The following is a 23,393-nucleotide window of genomic DNA, read 5'->3' on the forward strand; positions in this document are numbered from 1 at the left end:
ATCCCACGACCAAAGTACATTTTAATAAACAGATCTTAGAATGAAATATTGCAATAATATAAGATTTTATGTAAGAGAAGCAAAAAGCACATGGCCCAATGGTCTAATTTAAATATGTAATAAAAAAAAAAACTTTAACAATACAGATAAAATATGATGTAAACAAAAGTGCCCCCAAACACAGTAGGGTACCCACACAGTGAATTCCTCCACAGTACCCTCCACACACACAGTATGATGATCCTACTCTATCCCCCTCTCTCAATCCCCCAAAAAAGAACGGTGACCCCATCACAGTAAGATTCTTCAATTGCAATCCCCATACAGCCCACCATACAGTATAATGGCCATAAAAAGTGCTCCATATAGTATAATGTACCCCATATAGTGATAAATACAATATAATAGCCCCACATAGCCCTCTACACAGTATATTGGGCCCCACAAAACCCTCCATACAGTATAATGGCCCCACATAGTGATCAATACGGAATAATGGGCCCGATTTAGTGTTCTACACAGTAAATTAGGCCCCACAAAGACCTCCATACAGTATAAAGTTCCACATAGTACTCCATACAGTACAATGGGCCCCATATAGTGCTTCATACAGTATAATGGCCCCACATAGCCCTCTATACAGTATAATAGCCTCATATAGTGCTCCATATAGTATAATGAGCCCCACATAGTGCTCCATACAGTATAACAGGGCCCTGGATAGTGCTCCATACAGTATAATGGCCTAACATAGTGATCCATACAGTATAATGGCCACAAAAGGTGCTCCACATAGTATAACGGGCCCCACATAGTGCTCCATAAAGAATAATCGGCCCACATAGTGCTCCTAATTACCCCACATAGTGCTCCATACAGTACAATGGGCCCCATATAGTGCTTCATACAGTATAATGGCCCCACATAGCCCTCTATACAGTATAATAGCCTCATATAGTGCTCCATATAGTATAATGAGCCCCACATAGTGCTCCATACAGTATAACAGGGCCCTGGATAGTGCTCCATACAGTATAATGGCCTAACATAGTGATCCATACAGTATAATGGCCACAAAAGGTGCTCCACATAGTATAACGGGCCCCACATAGTGCTCCATAAAGAATAATCGGCCCACATAGTGCTCCTAATTACCCCACATAGTGCTTCATACAATAAAATGGCCTCACAGTGTTCCATACACTAAAATGGCTTCACATAGAGCTTCTTACAGTATAACTGCCCCACATAGTGGTCCATACAGCATAATGGACAAAAAAAATGCTCTATATAATATAAAGGCACAAAAATTGTTCCATATAGTATAAAGGCCACAAAAAGTGCTCCATAACGTATAATGGCCACAAAAACTGCTCCATAAAGTATAATGGCCACAAAAAGTGTTCAATACACTAAAATGGCCACAAAAGTGCTCGATACAGTATAATGACCCCACATAGTACTTCATACAGCATAATGGTCCCATATAGTACATTGTTCTCCATACAGTATAATTGCCCACATTCCTAAATACAGTGCAATGGGCCCACAAAATACTCCATACAGTATAATGAAACCAACATAGTCATCCATACAGTTTAATGGTCCCACATAGTGCTCCATACAGTAAAATGGGTCCCTCATAGTGCTCCATACAGTATAATTGGCCCAACATAGTGCTCCATTAAGTATAAAGGCTACAAATAGTGCTCTATACAGTATAATGGATCCATATACTGCTCCACCCAGTATAATGGCCCCATATATTGCTCCATATAGTATAATTGGACCCACATAGTGTTCTATACAGTATAATAGGCCACACATAGTGTATCATATAGTATAACAGGCAACAAAAAGTGCTCCATACAGTATAATGGGCCCCACAAAATCCTACATACAGTATAATGGCTTCACATAATACAGTATGGAGCACTATGGGAACCAAATAGTTCTCCATACAGTATTATGGGCCCCACAAAGTCCTCCATACAGTATAATGGCCTCACATAGTGCTCCATACAGTAGAATGGGACCACATAGTGATACACACAGTATAATGGCCCCAGATAGTGTTCTATACATTATAATGGCTGCAGATAGCGCTCCATACATGAATATTCAATCAAAAGAGAACGAGAGTGTAATCCTAAATATTTAATTTTTATTAATCACATAAAATTTTTTATATATCAATGGAATACAGAGGCTGCAAAGCTACACTATAAGGAACACACTGGCTGAAAAAATAAAGTGCAAAATTAAGTACCGTAAACTGTAAATGTGCAAAAAACGCAGATTGCTATTTAATTTCCTTCAAAATATCACAGATTAATTGTGCAAAAACAAATGAACACTAAATTTCCTTCAGTGAGGAGTCTATAGAAGGTGCAACACACCTTAAATCCATCAAGCAGGAAAACTTATGCAAATGATACCACTATTCATAGCTTCATCACTATAAAGACTGACTAACAAGTAATATATGTGTAGCCAGTGGGAAAGCACCACAATTTGATCACACCTATCTTATATTATATAGACACTGTAATAGACGAAGGAAACTTACAAGAGAAGCCAGTGGGAATCCAATCGCCCCAGAGCTCCATACAGTATAACGTGCCTCACATTAAAACAACAAAGAAATACTCACCTCTGTCTGATCCGACCTCTTAATGGTGTCTTTTGATCCTCTGCACATCTTGGTAGAACGGGCACATTGTGATTACATTATCGCGCCCGTTGAGAGAGGGACTGCTGGGAAAGAGCGTCAGCTGGCCTCACTCCTCCATCATTGCTTTCAACCACATGGGAATATAGGATGCTGATACAGTTGAAAGTGTGATGCTGGGTCAAAAATATTTGGGGGACCTGCCCAGAATTTAAGCCCAAATATACTCGAATGCAGGCCGGAGTTTGACATATGTAATCTAGACAAACAACCAGATGGAATATTGTGCACAATGTAAGAGTGGTCACACTATGGATTGTCTACTGTAAGAGAGATCACATTATGGAGTTTTCTACTAAAACAGAAGTGAAATTAAGAAGATCTCTACTGTAAGAGCGGTCACACTATAGAGCGCTGTACTGTAAGAGCGGTCACACTATAGAGCTCTGTACTGTAAGAGCGGTCACACTATAGAGCTCTGTACTGTAAGAGCGGTCACACTATAGAGCTCTGTACTGTAAGAGCGGTCACACTATAGAGCTGTGTACTGTAAGAGCGGTCACACTATAGAGCTCTGTACAGTAAGGGCGGTCACACTATAGAGCTCTGTACTGTAAGGGCGGTCACACTATAGAGCTCTGTACTGTAAGGTCACACTATAAAGCTCTGTACTGTAAGAGCGGTCACACTATAGAGCTCTGCACTGTAAGAGAGGTCACACTATAGAGCTCTCTACTGTAAGAGCGGTCACACTATAGAGCTGTGTACTGTAAGAGCGGTCACACTATAGAGCGCTGTACTGTAAGAGCGGTCACACTATAGAGCTCTGTACTGTAAGAGCGGTCACACTATAGAGCTCTGTACTGTAAGAGCGGTCACACTATAGAGCTCTGTACTGTAAGAGCGGTCACACTATAGAGCTCTGTACTGTAAGAGCGGTCACACTATAGAGCTGTGTACTGTAAGGGCGGTCACACTATAGAGCTCTGTACTGTAAGGTCACACTATAAAGCTCTGTACTGTAAGAGCGGTCACACTATAGAGCTCTGTACTGTAAGGTCACACTATAAAGCTCTGTACTGTAAGGGCGGTCACACTATAGAGCTCTGTACTGTAAGGTCACACTATAAAGCTCTGTACTGTAAGAGCGGTCACACTATAGAGCTCTGCACTGTAAGAGAGGTCACACTATAGAGCTCTGTACTGTAAGAGCGGTCACACTATAGAGCTCTGTACTGTAAGAGCGGTCACACTATAGAGCTCTGTACTGTAAGAGCGGTCACACTATAGAGCTCTGCACTGTAAGAGAGGTCACACTATAGAGCTCTCTACTGTAAGAGCGGTCACACTATAGAGCTGTGTACTGTAAGAGCGGTCACACTATAGAGCGCTGTACTGTAAGAGCGGTCACACTATAGAGCTCTGTACTGTAAGAGCGGTCACACTATAGAGCTCTGTACTGTAAGAGCGGTCACACTATAGAGCTCTGTACTGTAAGAGCGGTCACACTATAGAGCTCTGTACTGTAAGAGCGGTCACACTATAGAGCTGTGTACTGTAAGGGCGGTCACACTATAGAGCTCTGTACTGTAAGGTCACACTATAAAGCTCTGTACTGTAAGAGCGGTCACACTATAGAGCTCTGTACTGTAAGGTCACACTATAAAGCTCTGTACTGTAAGGGCGGTCACACTATAGAGCTCTGTACTGTAAGGTCACACTATAAAGCTCTGTACTGTAAGAGCGGTCACACTATAGAGCTCTGCACTGTAAGAGAGGTCACACTATAGAGCTCTGTACTGTAAGAGCGGTCACACTATAGAGCTCTGTACTGTAAGAGCGGTCACACTATAGAGCTCTGTACTGTAAGAGCGGTCACACTATAGAGCTCTGTATTGTAAGGGCGGTCACACTATAGAGCTCTGTACTGTAAGGTCACACTATAGAGCTCTGTACTGTAAGGTCACACTATAAAGCTCTGTACTGTAAGAGCGGTCACACTATAGAGCTCTGCACTGTAAGAGCGGTCACACTATAGAGCTCTCTACTGTAAGAGCGGTCACACTATAGAGCTCTGTACTGTAAGAGCGGTCACACTATAGAGCTCTGTACTGTAAGAGCGGTCACTCTATAGAGCTCTGTACTGTAAGAGCGGTCACACTATAGAGCTCTGTACTGTAAGAGCGTTCACACTATAGAGCGCTGTACTGTAAGAGCAGTCACACTATAGAGCTCTGTACTGTAAGAACGGTCACACTATAGAGCTCTGTACTGTAAGGGCGGTCACACTATAGAGCTCTGTACTGTAAGGGCGGTCACACTATAGAGCTCTGTACTGTAAGAGCGGTCACACTATAGAGCTCTGTACTGTAAGAGCGGTCACACTATAGAGCTCTGTACTGTAAGAGCGGTCACACTATAGAGCGCTGTACTGTAAGAGCGGTCACACTATAGTGCTCTGTACTGTAAGAGCGGTCACACTATAGAGCTCTGTATTGTAAGAGCGGTCACACTATAGAGCTCTGTACTGTAAGAGCGGTCACACTATAGAGCTCTATACTGCAAAGACGGTCACACTATAGAGCTCTGTACTGTAAGAACGGTCAAACTATAGAGCTCTGTACTGTAAGGGCGGTCACACTATAGAGCTCTGTACTGTAAGAGCGGTCACACTATAGAGCTCTGTACTGTAAGAGCGGTCAAACTATAGAGCTCTGTACTGTAAGGGCAGTCACACTATAGAGCTCTGTACTGTAAGAGAGGTCACACTATAGAGCTCTGTATTGTAAGAGCGGTCACACTATAGAGCTCTGTACTGCAAGGACGGTCACACTATAGAGCTCTGTACTGTAAGAGCGGTCACACTATAGAGCTCTGTACTGTAAGGGCGGTCACACTATAGAGCTCTGTACTGTAAGAGCGGTCACACTATAGAGCTCTGTACTGTAAGAGCGGTCATACTATAGAGCTCTGTACTGTAAGAGAGGTCACACTATAGAGCTCTGTGCTGTAAGAGCGGTCACACTATAGAGCTCTGTACTGTAAGAGCGGTCACACTATAGAGCTCTGTACTGTAAGAGAGGTCACACTATAGAGCTCTGTGCTGTAAGAGCGGTCACACTATAGAGCGCTGTACTGTAAGAGCGGTCACACTATAGAGCTGTGTATTGTAAGATCGGTCACACTATAGAGCTCTGTACTGTAAGAGCGGTCATACTATAGAGCTCTGTACTGTAAGAGAGGTCACACTATAGAGCTCTGTACTGTAAGAGCGGTCACACTATAGAGTTCTGTACTGTAAGAGTGGTCACACTATAGAGCTCTGTACTGTAAGAGCGGTCACACTATAGAGCTCTGTACTGTAAGGGCGGCCACACTATAGAGCTCTGTACTGTAAGAGAGGTCACACTATAGAGTTCTGTACTGTAAGAGCGGTCACACTATAGAGCTCTGTACTGTAAGAGCGGTCACACTATAGAGCTCTGTACTGTAAGGGCGGCCACACTATAGAGCTCTGTACTGTAAGAGAGGTCACACTATAGAGCTCTGTACTGTAAGAGCGGTCACACTATAGAGCTCTGTACTGTAAGAGCGGTCATACTATAGAGCTCTGTACTGTAAGAGAGGTCACACTATAGAGCTCTGTGCTGTAAGAGCGGTCACACTATAGTGCTCTGTTCTGTAAGAGAGGTCACACTATAGAGCTCTGTACTGTAAAAGCGGTCACACTATAGAGCTCTGTACTGTAAGAGCGGTCACACTATAGAGCTCTGTACAGTAAGAGCGGTCACACTATAGAGCTGTGTACTGTAAGGGCGGTCACACTGGAATCTATACTGTAAGGGCGGTCATACTGTGAATTCTCTATTGTAAGGGCGGTCACACTATAGAGCTGTGTACTGTAAGAGCGGTCACACTGTGGAATCTATACTGTAAGGGCGGTCATACTGTGAATTCTCTACTGTAAGGGCGGTCACTCTATGGAGCTCCATACTGTAAGTCGTACAGGTCTTAGGACTCAGATCCCCTATCAATGTCTTGCCCCTTAATCAGAAACAGAAGAATGAAAGGAGATCTATCCAGGTATGAGACTTGTTACAGTTGGTGATTTTTCTATATTTTCCTCTGCAGTCTTGATCATCTGCGACATGTCACATAGTGCGTACAGCACGTACGTATCACCGCCTGCCCTATAACTGCTGCTATATATCAGTATAAGTACCAGGCCTCCGCACAGGAGCAGGCGGAGGGGGCAAATTATGTCTGTTTATCCTGACCTTAGCCCCTATGTAATATACTTGTCATCCTGCTTTATGTCAGTGCACCTTTCACTATTTCTCTGGTTACGTAAAGTAGGATATTCCTGGAATACCGGGCGGCAAGGGACGGACCGAGGACGAAGAATCTAAAATAACTTATAATCTCATCATCAGCGGACAATTGATTTTTGTTAAAAGTATCAGCAACGATAAGCTGATAACGAGGTGTCCTACTGATGCAACCTCCATGATCGTCTGCGATCAGGAGGAACTAGTAAGGGTACGTTCACATTAGCGTTGCGCCGCCCTGCGTCGGCGACGCAACGCGCGACGCATGTTAAAACGCGCGCAAACGCGCGCAAAAACGCGCGCGTTTTGCGACGCGTGCGTCGTTTTTGACAAAAATCGGACGCACAGAAAATGCAACTTGTTGCATTTTCTTGCGTCCGACGCTAGCGTCGGAAACGACGCACGTGGCGAAAAACGCCACCCAAAAAACGCACGCGTCCCCTATGTTAAACATAGGGGCGCGTCGCCGCTGCGTCGCCGCTGCGTCGCCGACGCAACAGCGGCGCAACGCTAATGTGAACGTACCCTTAACATAGTAACATAGTAACATAGTTAGTAAGGCCGAAAAAAGACATTTGTCCATCCAGTTCAGCCTATATTCCATCATAATAAATCCCCAGATCTACGTCCTTCTACAGAACCTAATAATTGTATGATACAATATTGTTCTGCTCCAGGAAGACATCCAGGCCTCTCTTGAACCCCTCGACTGAGTTCGCCATCACCACCTCCTCAGGCAAGCAATTCCAGATTCTCACTGCCCTAACAGTAAAGAATCCTCTTCTATGTTGGTGGAAAAACCTTCTCTCCTCCAGACGCAAAGAATGCCCCCTTGTGCCCGTCACCTTCCTTGGTATAAACAGATCCTCAGCGAGATATTTGTATTGTCCCCTTATATACTTATACATGGTTATTAGATCGCCCCTCAGTCGTCTTTTTTCTAGACTAAATAATCCTAATTTCGCTAATCTATCTGGGTATTGTAGTTCTCCCATCCCCTTTATTAATTTTGTTGCCCTCCTTTGTACTCTCTCTAGTTCCATTATATCCTTCCTGAGCACCGGTGCCCAAAACTGGACACAGTACTCCATGTGCGGTCTAACTAGGGATTTGTACAGAGGCAGTATAATGCTCTCATCATGTGTATCCAGACCTCTTTTAATGCACCCCATGATCCTGTTTGCCTTGGCAGCTGCTGCCTGGCACTGGCTGCTCCAGGTAAGTTTATCATTAACTAGGATCCCCAAGTCCTTCTCCCTGTCAGATTTACCCAGTGGTTTCCCGTTCAGTGTGTAATGGTGATATTGATTCCCTCTTCCCATGTGTATAACCTTACATTTATCATTGTTAAACCTCATCTGCCACCTTTCAGCCCAAGTTTTCAACTTATCCAGATCCATCTGTAGCAGAATACTATCTTCTCTTGTATTAACTGCTTTACATAGTTTTGTATCATCTGCAAATATCGATATTTTACTGTGTAAACCTTCTACCAGATCATTAATGAATATGTTGAAGAGAACAGGTCCCAATACTGACCCCTGCGGTACCCCACTGGTCACAGCGACCCAGTTAGAGACTATACCATTTATAACCACCCTCTGCTTTCTATCACTAAGCCAGTTACTAACCCATTTACACACATTTTCCCCCAGACCAAGCATTCTCATTTTGTGTACCAACCTCTTGTGCGGCACGGTATCAAACGCTTTGGAAAAATCGAGATATACCACGTCCAATGACTCACCGTGGTCCAGTCTATAGCTTACCTCTTCATAAAAACTGATTACCGTAGATTGGTTTGACAGGAGCGATTTCTCATAAACCCATGCTGATATGGAGTTAAACAGTTATTCTCATTGAGATAATCCAGAATAACATCCCTCAGAAACCCTTCAACTAAGCAGCAGCAAGCGTGCGATTCCCCTGCAGCACTCCTACAGGTGAAGCCAAGTATTACATGAGTCTGAATTATAGATGAAGGTCCAAAACTTAAGACCTCCGCTTTAATAATTCATTCCTGACATTGGACATAAACGTACATCCTATAAAATAGATGCAAATTTATGGAGCGGGCTCAGCGCTGTTATATAGCCGGTACCTGCAGCTAACAGCAGCGACCGGAGCAAGCTCCAATAGCTACCATTTATCCATTAAAATGCCAGAAAAGCTTGGTGCAATCGTTCGGGCGCCCACTGCCTTTTTTTTTTTCCCTCCGACATCGTTTTTTTAGCTTCTTAGGATATTAGTAATTTTACAATATGATGCAAAACTGGAGTATACAACACAAGCGATCAAACGACTGCAGGGTCAAGTCCTCTAAGGTAGCTAAAAATTATAAAATACAATAAAAAAAAATAAAAAAAAATGTTTAAAACAAAAATAATAAAAAAAAAAGTTTAAAATCACTGCCATTTTTCAATTTTAAATTATTCTATTTGGTATAATTGTGTACATAAAAATCCAAATAAAATATTTAACTCACAGCCCAATTATAAAATAACTCAAAAAGTAGAAATATACTTAAAAAAATAAATAAAATAAAAATAAGATCCATCAATAGCGGTTTCTGGAAAATATCTATATAGAAAAGATTTGCAAATAACTAGGAAATTAACAATATGCAATATTGTCTTCATTAAATAACAATAAAAAAAAATAAAATAAAAATATATTATAAAATAGTAATAATAAATAGTGAACATAGTATAAAAAAATAATAAAACAAATGATAAAATAGTAATATTAAAAATATTAAATAATAATAAAATATAATATGCAAAATAATACATTAAATATAACATAAAACCGAAAAAAATAATAAAACACAAATATACCGGTAATACAATATTAATAAAAAATACATAATTTAATAAAGTAAAAAAAAGAGCAAAAATAAAAATTATAATAATTCAGAAGAATGGAAACTGTCAGAAGGAATGAATTATAGTTTCCACCATAAGCCAGCAACCTGAATACAAAATTAGCTCATAGGGCGATTTTTTGCAAAGTTACCAGTTTTTTTTTTTAAATAATTCATGCCATAATAACTTAACCCCTGCATACCCAGAGTGGGAGAGTGGCTGTAAGAGGAGGACCCCCTGGTAATCCGCACTGCACGCATGGAAGACGTTATTGATCTAAGCAAATCAGCAGAGTGAATAGTGTCGCCATGTAAATGCAGGAGAAAGACGCTCCATCCATTGCACACACGGATTTGGAAGTCAAAGACAGATTTACTTTGTATTTGCAATCGACAGGACGGCTGGAAGTGATGTTTCATCTGGAGATTTATCAAGACGAGATAAAGAAAAGAAACAACAATGTGGTAACGTGGACGAGTCAGGAAGGAAAACAGCCCGGCTGCTGCAACAATGCGGAAAATGTACAAACGTCTGTGTAACATAAACAGCGCACAACTAAGAGGAGGTAAAAGGTGAAATGTGAGGGACGGCGCTGCCAGAAGACGGCGGGGAAGGTACCTGTCTATGGCCAAACAAATGTCAGCCCAAATGTGGGAGCAGAGCCAAAGTATTCCACCAATTCTAAACATTAGGGCTCCACTTAGAAATGTACCGTGACATCATTGTTACTATTATCCCTATCGTGTAACATCACTGTGTATTATCCCTGTACTGTGACATCACTGTGTGTATTATCCCTGTACTGTGACATCACTGTGTGTATTATCCCTGTACTGTGACATCACTATGTGTATTATCCCTGTACTGTGACATCACTGTGTGTATTATCCCTGTACTGTGACATCACTGTGTATTATCCCTGTACTGTGACATCACTGTGTGCATTATCCCTGTACTGTGACATCACTGTGTGTATTATCTCTGTACTGTGACATCACTGTGTGCATTATCCCTGTACTGTGACATCACTGTGTGCATTATCCCTGTACTGTAACATCACTGTGTGCATTATCCCTGTACTGTGACATCACTGTGTATTATCCCTGTACTGTAACATCACTGTGTGTATTATCCCTGTACTGTGACATCACTGTGTGTATTATCCCTGTACTGTGACATCACTGTGTATTATCCCTGTACTGTGACATCACTGTGTGCATTATCCCTGTACTGTAACATCACTGTGTGCATTATCCCTGTACTGTGACATCACTGTGTGCATTATCCCTGTACTGTGACATCACTGTGTGCATTATCCCTGTACTGTGACATCACTGTGTGCATTATCCCTGTACTGTGACATCACTGTGTGCATTATCCCTGTACTGTAACATCACTGTGTGCATTATCCCTGTACTGTGACATCACTGTGTATTATCCCTGTACTGTAACATCACTGTGTGTATTATCCCTGTACTGTGACATCACTGTGTGTATTATCCCTGTACTGTGACATCACTGTGTATTATCCCTGTACTGTGACATCACTGTGTGCATTATCCCTGTACTGTAACATCACTGTGTGCATTATCCCTGTACTGTGACATCACTGTGTGCATTATCCCTGTACTGTAACATCACTGTGTGCATTATCCCTGTACTGTAACATCACTGTGTGCATTATCCCTGTACTGTGACATCACTGTGTATTATCCCTGTACTGTAACATCACTGTGTGTATTATCCCTGTACTGTGACATCACTGTGTGTATTATCCCTGTACTGTGACATCACTGTGTATTATCCCTGTACTGTGACATCACTGTGTGCATTATCCCTGTACTGTGACATCACTGTGTGTATTATCCCTGTACTGTGACATCACTGTGTGCATTATCCCTGTACTGTGACATCACTGTGTGCATTATCCCTGTACTGTGACATCACTGTGTGTATTATCTCTGTACTGTGACATCACTGTGTGCATTATCCCTGTACTGTGACATCACTGTGTGCATTATCCCTGTACTGTAACATCACTGTGTGCATTATCCCTGTACTGTGACATCACTGTGTATTATCCCTGTACTGTAACATCACTGTGTGTATTATCCCTGTACTGTGACATCACTGTGTGTATTATCCCTGTACTGTGACATCACTGTGTATTATCCCTGTACTGTGACATCACTGTGTGCATTATCCCTGTACTGTAACATCACTGTGTGCATTATCCCTGTACTGTGACATCACTGTGTGCATTATCCCTGTACTGTGACATCACTGTGTGTATTATCTCTGTACTGTGACATCACTGTGTGTATTATCCCTGTACTGTGACATCACTGTGTATTATCCCTGTACTGTGACATCACTGTGTGTATTATCTCTGTACTGTGACATCACTGTGTGTATTATCCCTGTACTGTGACATCACTGTGTATTATCCCTGTACTGTAACATCACTGTGTGTATTATCCCTGTACTGTAACATCACTGTGTGTATTATCCCTGTACTGTGACATCACTGTGTGCATTATCCCTGTACTCTGACATCACTGTGTGTATTATCCCTGTACTGTGACATCACTGTGTGTATTATCCCTTTACTGTGACATCACTGTGTGTATTATCCCTGTACTGTAACATCACTGTGTGCATTATCCCTGTACTGTGACATCACTGTGTGCATTATCCCTGTACTGTGACATCACTGTGTGTATTATCTCTGTACTGTGACATCACTGTGAACATTATCCCTGTACTGTGACATCACTGTGTGTATTATCTCTGTACTGTGACATCACTGCGTGTATTATCCCTGTACTGTGACATCACTGTGTGCATTATCCCTGTACTGTGACATCACTGTATGTATTATCTCTGTACTGTGACATCACTGTGTGTATTATCCCTGTACTGTGACATCACTGTGTATTATCCCTGTACTGTGACATCACTGTGTGTATTATCCCTGTACTGTAACATCACTGTGTGTATTATCCCTGTACTGTGACATCACTGTGTGTATTATCCCTGTACTGTGACATCAGTGTGTATTATCCCTGTACTGTAACATCACTGTGTGTATTATCCCTGTACTGTGACATCACTGTGTGCATTATCCCTGTACTGTGACATCACTGTGTGTATTATCTCTGTACTGTGACATCACTGTGTGTATTATCCCTGTACTGTGACATCACTGTGTATTATCCCTGTACTGTGACATCACTGTGTATTATCCCTGTACTGTAACATCACTGTGTGTATTATCCCTGTACTGTGACATCACTGTGTGCATTATCCCTGTACTGTGACATCACTGTGTGTATTATCTCTGTACTGTGACATCACTGTGTGTATTATCCCTGTACTGTGACATCACTGTGTGTATTATCTCTGTACTGTGACATCACTGTGTGTATTATCTCTGTACTGTGACATCACTGTGTTTATCATCACTGTACTGTGACATCACTGTGTGTATTATCTCTGTACTGTGACATCACTGTGTGTATTATCCCTGTACTGTGACATCACTGGGTGTATTATCTCTGTACTGTGACATCACTGTGTGTATTATCCCTGTACTGTGACATCACTGTGTGTATTATCTCTGCACTGTGACATCACTGTGTGTATTATCCCTGTACTGTGACATCATTGTCCATTATCTCTATATTGAAATTATTGGGTTAATTAAAAAAAAAAAATAATTGGACAAATCTCCATGATGCATTTATTTTTTACTGAAAGGTCCCCAAATTCCATTGTGAGAGCCTGAACCGCCCTATGATCCTTACTCATCATTTTCGGCACACTCGCGTGGACCAGTAAGAGCGCCAAGTTTGGAGTCTGCAGAGGTGGTTACTATAATGAGGAGGAAAGCGTCACTTAAGCTCCGACGACGGCCGGGGGAAATCTTTTTGCCTTGTTCGTTCTCATTTCCGGTCACTTGTAATGGTCGATGCAGTCATTTTGCTTCCAGCTATAGAACCACACAAAGGACCCTTGTCATGAGGTCTGAACCCCCATAAAGGGCACGTCCAAAATACACCGAGCACAGATCTCAGAAAGACTCCGCCATAACCGCTCTGGTCGTACACTGTACCGACACTGCATCCAGAAACAATGCCGGGGGCCAACAAATATTTACACTGAACAGAACCTTCCCATCTCCGAAAAAGGAATGTTTGATATTTTCTTTTAGTATACTTACATGAAATCGATTCCTCAGAGTTGATAAGATCTCCGCTTGCTGTCACTCAACAGGAACTTTCAGTGTTGCGTCGGTCCAGGTTTTGCGATGGACACGAAACCCAAAAACCCTGAATTTCACCAGGAGAAGCCGTGAACAGTTACTTTAACCACTTACTGATGGGGCAAATTTTCCGTTTTTGCACTCTTTAATTTTTCTTTTCCTTCTTCCCAATTTTTTTTTTTAATTTTTCCATTTATAACCATTATATGAGGGCAGCTAAGGAGTGAAACTGCAGTGACTGGAGCTTGCTCTGGTTGCTGCTGTTGGCCACGTGTTGTTACGACATGCTGCCCTCCTGCCAGACCGGGGTGTTTTTTTTTCCTGAATTTTGGCATAGTGCAAACCATTTTTTCCGTCATTTTTTTCCTGATCTAGCACCAGAATTTCGTGGATAATACATTTGTGCCAATGTTTGCTGGCGGAGACGGGGTACGACACATGACATTTACCTGGCCCGGCGACGGGAGGCTCTGGTTTGTGCGACTTTAACGGGTCCAGACGATCCTTTTCGAGCTGTTTCCGCGTGCTCCTCTGTCTGGGCTCTCGGAACATGGGAAGAGCATGAGCTATAGGGAGAGAAACACAAGACTTTAGACTCAACTGGAAACCATCCGTCCGTCCCTGTATACAGAATGTCGGAGGCCAACCAGAAGATCTATTCGCTGACCTTTCACGGAGAACATGGAGGAACAGAAGTGATAAGCGACTTAACATTTACTTACGGTAACGGGGACGACCAGAAGGATCAATCCTACAGAAATAAAAAAATATATATATTCTGCTGTCTGTGGAAACAATGTTCCCGAGGAAGGATTTCCCCAGCGTGGTGAACCAAACTCTGCTCTCCGTCAGTGTGTCACCGAGCGGAGGAGTCGCAGAGCCGCCAAGAAAAATCATTTATGAAATACTTCTACCTAAAATTAGAGAATCGCCTTCACAGTCCTCCAACTTTCCCCTTCTGTTGACTTTACGTATAACTTATGCCCGACCCTCGTACAGCAGAAAAGACCTCTTATAGGCAGGAATGTTTTGCAGAGTAGAAAAGTAAAGTGCCGATGTTTCCAGAGATGTTCCCAAGGACAGGAACCCCCAAAACAGACCAGTATTACGTAGCAGTGTATTGCAGTAGTATTACATGAGCATTATATGGCGACATCTAACAATACAGAACCTCTTGCTGCAATTCACCCTTTCCGCAACCTTACGATGCATCCAGACGTCCATAGAAATCACTCCGAGATCGGACCTTAATGTACAGACTGGCCTTGGGATTCCCGACTGGACAGAGACAGCGTCATATATGCTTGGGTTAGAAAAGCCGTGGTCAGTCCGTGCATTGAGGTCGATCTTGGACCGATTTGTTTGGGCGTCTGATAGCACCCTTTGACAAACAAAAATGCTATTGCATGTCCTCAGAGTCTCTCGGAACTTCCTCCATTCTTACCTTCCCTTTATAGGCACATTTTATTTATATAACGCCTACATATTATGCAGCACTTAATTAAGTGGGGACCTGTACTGACAAAGACTACAAAGCAACATATAGGTACAGTTGCCAAGTACTATGGGCGCATGAAGGATGTGGGGAAAGATGACTAGAAGAGCAAGATTATGAGGAAAATTTAGAAAGCTGGAGCAGGAAAGAGTTAGATTAGTGAGGTGATAGGCCTGTCTAAAGAGATGCATTTTCAGGTTACACTTAAAAATTTAGGAGATAGGTATTAATCAGATTGTCCGGGGTAGTGCAATCCAGAAAACTGGTGCAGCACAAGAGAAGTCTTTGAGATGGAAGTGGGAGGTTTGGATTATGGAGGATGTTAGTCTTAAGGTACTGTCACACTAGACGATATCGCTAGCGATCCGTGACGTTGCAGCGTCCTCGCTAGCGATATCGTCCAGTGTGACAGGCAGCAGCCCCTACTGGGAGATCGCTGGTCGGGGAAGAAAGTCCAGAACTTTATTTCGTCGCTGGACTCCCCGCAGACATCGCTGAATCGGTGTGTGTGACACCGATTCAGCGATGTCTTTGCTGGTAACCAGGGTAAACATCGGGTAACTAAGCGCAGGGCCGCGCTTAGTAACCCGATGTTTACCCTGGTTACCATCCTAAAAGTAAAAAAACAAACACTACATACTTACCTACCGCTGTCTGTTCTCCAGCGCTGTGCTCTGCACTCCTCCTGTACTGGCTGTGAGCGTCGGTCAGCCGGAAAGCAGAGCAGTGACGTCACCGCTCTGCTTTCTGGCTGCCCGGCGCTCACAGCCAGACCAGAGAAGCAGAGCGCCGAGGACAGACGGCTGTAGGTAAGTATGTAGCGTTTGTTTTTTTACTTTTTAGGATGGTAACCAGGGTAAACATCGGGTTACTAAGCGCGGCCCTGCGCTTAGTTACCCGATGTTTACCCTGGTTACCGGGGACCTCGGGATCGTTGGTCGCTGGAGAGCTGTCTGTGTGACAGCTCTCCAGCGACCAAACAGCGACGCTGCAGCGATCCGGATCGTTGTCGGTATCGCTGCAGCGTCGCTATGTGTGACGGTACCTTTAGATCAGTTCCAGAATAGAGAGTGTGGGTAATGTGACAGAGAAGAGGGAGGAGATATAGGGTTGTGTACAACAGTGGAGCGCTACATTTGTATTGTACTTTGTAGTGGTGGGTAACCAGTGCAATGACTGAAACAACAAGGTGGAGGCATCGGTGTAGTGGCTGGACAGAAATATGACCCTTGCTGACTCTTTTAGGATGGAATGAGAGGGGAGAGTTTAGTAAGAGGGAGACCGATCAGAAGCGAGTTGCAGTAGGCCAGACGATAAAGAATAAGAGCAACAGGACGAGTTCTTGCAGTTTCAAAAGTGTGAAAAGGTCAGGTTCAGGAGATGTTTATATGATGCGGGTAACATGTGCGAGTAATCACATCTAGGGAATAAAGGAAAGTTCTGAGCCAAATATGACCCCAAGACAGCGAGCGTGCTGCTGAGATTTATGGTTGAGCCAAGAAAGGTAATTGCAATTTTGTGTTTAGTTACCGTAGATTTGTAATCTCCAGCATATAACCTGTCCTTGCCTCATCTCTCTGTCCTAATCTCCGGATATCTCCCCACATAATCCCCAGTATATAACCTGTCCTCTCCATATATCTCTGTCCTAATCTCCTGATACCTCCATACATAATCTCCAGTATATAACCTGTCCTCTCCATACACCTCTGCCCTAATCTCCTGATACCTCCATACATATTCTCCAGTATGTAACCTGTCCTCTCCATATATCTCTGTCCTAATCTCCTAATACCTCCCACACATATGGAGAGGACAGGTTATATACTGGAGATTATATCTCTGCCCTAATCTCCTGATACCTCCCACACATAATCCCCAGTATATAACCTGTCCTCTCCATACATCTCTGCTCTAAGCTCCTGATACCTCCATACATAATCCCCAGTATATAACCTGTCCTCTCCATACATCTCTGTCCTAATCTCCTGATACCTCCATACATAATCTCCAGTATATAACTTGTCCTCTCCATACATCTCTATCCTAATCTCCTGATACCTCCCACATACCCCCTACATAATCTCCAGTATATACCCTGTCCTCTCCATACATCTCTGCCCCAATCTCCTGATACCTCCATACATAATCCCCAGTATATAACCTGTCCTCTCCATACATCTCTGTCCTAATCTCCTGATACCTCCATACATAATCTCCAGTATATAACCTGTCCTCTCCATATATCTCTGTCCTAATCTCCTAATACCTCCCACACATATGGAGAGGACAGGTTATATACTGGAGATTATATCTCTGCCCTAATCTCCTGATACCTCCCACACATAATCCCCAGTATATAACCTGTCCTCTCCATACATCTCTGTCCTAATCTCCTGATACCTCCATACATAATCTCCAGTATATAACCTGTCCTCTCCATACATCTCTGCCCTAATCTCCTGATACCTCCATACATAATCCCCAGTATATAACCTGTCCTCTCCATACATCTCTGTCCTAAACTCCTGATACCTCCATACATAATCTCCAGTATATAACCTGTCCTCTCCATACATCTCTGCCCTAATCTCCTGATACCTCCCACACATAACCTCCAGTATATAACCTGTCCTCTCCATACATCTCTGTCCTAATCTCCTGATACCTCCATACATAATCTCCAGTATATAACCTGTCCTCTCCATACATCTCTGCCCTAATCTCCTGATACCTCCCACACATAATCTCCAGTATATAACCTGTCCTCTCCATACATCTCTGTCCTAATCTCCTGATACCTCCATACATAATCTCCAGTATATAACCTGTCCTCTCCATACATCTCTGCCCTAATTTCCTGATACCTCCCACACATAATCTCCAGTATATAACCTGTCCTCTCCATACACCTCTGTCCTAATCTCCTGATACCTCCCACACATAATCTCCAGTATATAACCTGTCCTCTCCATATATCTCTGCCCTAATCTACTGATACCTCCATACATAATCCCCAGTATATAACCTGTCCTCTCCATACATCTCTGCTCTAATCTACTGATACCTCCACACATAATCTCCAGTATATAACCTGTCCTTGCCATACATCTGTCCTAATCTCCTGATACCTCCATACATAATCTTCAGTATATAATCTGTACTCTCAAATTACCATGTAACACACAAAGGTGATGTTAAGTATATAATTATTACGAAAAGAGTTGTAAAAGTTTATGATCTGAAAAATAAGATTAAAACATTGATTTTCTAAAAATAATTAAAAAGAAACCAATATGTGTACTTTTTTATTATTAATTTAATACATTGTAATTAATTTCAGCCTTTCAATATTTTATTTTGCATAAATATAGTTTTTATTGCCTTTTACCGTAAATCTATTTTTTATTACATCAATTGGAGGAAAATAAAACATTTTGGAAGAAGTCTGAGCAGTTACTGAGAAATATGAAAGGATTTAACAAGGGCTCATGGTGAAAAACAGCCGTGTACAGACCTTGGAAAAACGTTTTATTCCAAATTATGGTTCTCACGATACGTCGGGATTAATGGCATAACTGTCTACACGAAGTAAAAAATATCTTCTAGAAAAAAAATACTTTCAGCCTTGGATCACAGTACTGGGCACTACCAGTCACGGTTCCCCCAATCAGTGACTGTCACAGTGTCGCCTGACATACAGCCCCCATTAGGGATAACAATACCGCCAGGGTTTGGGGGTGATAAACTGGAGGCTCTCAAAAGACAGACACTAAAATAACCAGCGCATGAATTGGCACGGTTTGGCGGTATTATGAGATCTGAATATAGCAGAAATATCTTGTCACTAGACTTATTATATAAGATGAAACAATGAAAAATTATTAAAAATGGCGATTGGGAGCCGTACTATTTGTCCATAAATGCAAATTAGCCCTTCTGTATGCCTCCACAAGCATGGAGCTCATGGGGATGTTAAATACATGAAAGCAGACCATGCATTAGAATCAATCCCTAAAGAAAACTCATAAGCTAGAATCAATCCCTAAAGAAAACTAATGCGCTATAGAATCAATCCCTATCCCTAAAGAAGACTCATGCGCTAGAATCAATCCCTAAAGACTCATGAGCTAGAATTAATCCTTATCCCTAAAGATGCATGCGCTAGAATCAATCCCTATCCCTAAAGACGCATGCGCTAGAATCAATCCCTATCCCTTAAGACTCATGCTCTAGAATCAATCCCTATCCCTAAAAAGTCATGCGCTAGAATAAATCCCTATCCCTAAAGGCTCATGCTCTAGAATCAATCCCTATCCCTAAAGACGCATGTGCTAGAATCAATCCCTATCCCAAAAGACGCATGCGCTAGAATCAATCCCTATCCCTAAAGACGCATGCGCTAGAATCAATCCCTATCTGTCACGGGACTACCGCGACAGAGAGGTTCCAGAGAACCGCAGTGCTCTGGGCCTCGTTCACACACAGTGAACAGAAGCTCTTCATCTGTATTCTGACCTGGCTGCTTTGTGCCAGCAGTGCAGGAGTTAACCTCATTGCTGAGAGCTGGGTCTCTCTCAGCTGAAGTGGATTTCTTAAACTGATCCTCTATATAGACCCAGTCCTGACTACAGCTAGTGTCAGTGATCAGTTCTACTGCCTGGCTTGGAGGTTGATGGAGCGTAGTGTTGGTGTTGGAGGTATATTTACAGAGATTGGTGTCTGCTGTTTTGGTTGCTTGTTAAACCTGTTTTCCTTCCTAAGTTTATTCATTCTCTTCCCTTCTCTGTGTTCCTCTGTGGTTGTGTGAGCATTTGGTGAGTTTGAGTCTTTTAGTTACCTTGTCTGTATACCCTGTTATTTGTTGTATTATTACACTGGTGCAGTCCACCTCCTTTGGGGGAGAGGGGGCCACTGATAGGGCCTGCACAGGAGACAGGGATACGCTGGCGGCGGCTCGGGCCTCCTAACCATCATAGGTACCCCCGAGATAAGGGAAAGCCAGGGCCCCATTAAAGTGGTAGGGACAGGTGCGGGTCCCAGTATTCCGTCCTGCACCTTTATCGCCGCTTACGGCGTGACACTATCCCTAAAGACTCATGCGCTAGAATCAATCCCTATCCCTAAAGACGCATGTGCTAGAATCAATCCCTATCCCTAAAGACGCATGTGCTAGAATCAATCCCTATCCCTGAAGATGCATGCGCTAGAATCAATCCCTACCCCTAATGACTCATGCGCTAGAATCAATCCCTATCCCTAAAGACTCATGCGCTACAATCAATCCCTATCCCTAAAGACGCATGTGCTAGAATCAATCCCTATCCCTGAAGATGCATGTGCTAGAATCAATCCCTACCCCTAATGACTCATGCGCTAGAATCAATCCCTATCCCTAAAGACTTATGCGCTAAAATCAATCCCTATCCCTAAAGACGCATGTGCTAGAATCAATCCCTATCCCTAAAGACTTATGCGCTAGAACCAATCCCTATCCCTAAAGACGCATGTGCTAGAATCAATCCCTATCCCTAAAGACTTATGCGCTAAAATCAATCCCTATCCCTAAAGACGCATGTGCTAGAATCAATCCCTATCCCTAAAAACGCATGTGCTAGAATCAATCCCTATCCCTAAAGACGCATGTGCTAGAATCAATCCCTATCCCTAAAAACGCATGTCCTAGAATCAATCCCTATCCCTAAAGACACATGCGCTAGAATCAATCCCTATCCCTAAAGACTCATGCGCTAGAATCAATCCATGTCGCAAAGCAAACTCATGTGCTAGAATCAATGGATAAACTAAAGTAAAATCATGCTCTAGAATCAATTCCTATCATAAAGTAAACTCGTACTAGAATCAATGGATAAACTAAACTCATGCGCTAGAATCAATCCCTATCCCGAAAGAAAACTTCTGATGGGCTGTGATCAGTTTTGCAAAGCATTGGACACTTTCAAAGAAAAAAACGAGACGTTATTAAAATAGTTGTACCAATTTCTGATGTTTTTTTTTTTTTAATATATGCCAGAAATTGCCATAGATTATCTAGAACAGTCATCAGGTTGTGGTGCATGGGCAGCCAGGGACTGTCAAATGAACCAGTTCAAGACCGGTCCCATTTTCCTCACATTTCTGAACAGTCACATTATTAGTTTTTTTTTTTCGTAAAAGTATTTTTTTTTAGAGCTCTAAAACTTTTTTGCCCGTTCGGATGTTCAAACACTATTTGCTTCCTTTTATCATAGTACAAGGTGTCTAATTTTTATGATATTTTCATTCTTTTTTTTTTTTTCAGCTGAAAAAATTTGAACCGACAACCCCTTTTTTTTTTTTCTTAATTGTTTTATTAATTTATTTCACACATGGTGCCCCCCAGTAGGGTCATTAAAGGCTCTTGGGGGGAGGCAGGGGCGTTTCAATATATATATATATATATTATTTACCATAATGTAATGATTACAATTAAACTTTCATATATTATAGATTCATTATCCACCAACTGAAATTTGTCAGGTCTTTTATTGTTTTAATACTGATGATTTTGGCATACAACTCCTGATAACCCAAAAAACCTGTCTCAATAAATTAGCATATCAAGAAAAGGTTCTCTAAACGACCTATTACCCTAATCTTCTGAATCAACTAATTAACTCTAAACACATGCAAAAGATACCTGAGGCTTTTATAAACTCCCTGCCTGGTTCATTACTCAAAACCCCCATCATGGGTAAGACTAGCGACCTGACAGATGTCAAGAAGGCCATCATTGACACCCTCAAGCAAGAGGGTAAGACCCAGAAAGAAATTTCTCAACAAATAGGCTGTTCCCAGAGTGCTGTATCAAGGCACCTCAATGGTAAGTCTGTTGGAAGGAAACAATGTGGCAGAAAACGCTGTACAACGAGAAGAGGAGACCGGACCCTGAGGAAGATTGTGGAGAAGGACCGATTCCAGACCTTGGGGAACCTGAGGAAGCAGTGGACTGAGTCTGGTGTGGAATCATCCAGAGCCACCGTGCACAGGCGTGTGCAGGAAATGGGCTACAGGTGCCGCATTCCCCAGGTAAAGCCACTTTTGAGCTACAGAGAAGCAGCACTGGACTGTTGCTAAGTGGTCCCAAGTACTTTTTTCTGATGAAAGCAAATTTTGCATGTCATTCGGAAATCAAGGTGCCAGAGTCTGGAGGAAGACTGGGGAGAAGGAAATGCCAAAATGCCTGAAGTCCAGTGTCAAGTACCCACAGTCAGTGATGGTGTGGGGTGCCATGTCAGCTGCTGGTGTTGGTCCACTGTGTTTCATCAAGGGCAGGGTCAATGCAGCTAGCTATCAGGAGATTTTGGAGCACTTCATGCTTCCATCGGCTGAAATGCTTTATGGAGATGAAGATTTCATTTTTCAGCACGACCTGGCACCTGCTCACAGTGCCAAAACCACTGGTAAATGGTTTACTGACCATGGTATTACTGTGCTCAATTGGCCTGCCAACTCTCCTGACCTGAACCCCATAGAGAATCTGTGGGATATTGTGAAGAGAAAGTTGAGAGACGCAAGACCCAACACTCTGGATGAGCTTAAGGCCGCTATTGAAGCATCCTGGGCCTCCATAACATCTCAGCAGTGTCACAGGCTGATTGCCTCCATGCCACGCCGCATTGAAGCAGTCATTTCTGCCAAAGGATTCCCGACCAAGTATTGAGTGCATAACTGAACATTATTATTTGATGGTTTTTTTGTTTGTTATTAAAAAACACTTTTATTTGATTGG

General features: G+C 42.6%; 1 protein-coding gene across 2 annotated transcripts in view; it reads right to left on the reverse strand.

Moving 5' to 3' along the window:
• The window catches only part of WDR70 (WD repeat domain 70), a 344,582-nt gene that overhangs the window by 17,139 nt on the left and 304,050 nt on the right, over positions 1–23,393 (reverse strand). For both annotated transcript variants that reach the window (XM_069745936.1, XM_069745937.1), the window contains one exon: positions 14,577–14,693. In XM_069745936.1, coding sequence (XP_069602037.1) covers positions 14,577–14,693 — 117 coding nt within the window. The remainder of the gene's footprint in view (positions 1–14,576; positions 14,694–23,393) is intronic.

This window comes from Ranitomeya imitator, chromosome 1, assembly GCF_032444005.1.
Source record: "Ranitomeya imitator isolate aRanImi1 chromosome 1, aRanImi1.pri, whole genome shotgun sequence".
NCBI lineage: Eukaryota > Metazoa > Chordata > Amphibia > Anura > Dendrobatidae > Ranitomeya > Ranitomeya imitator.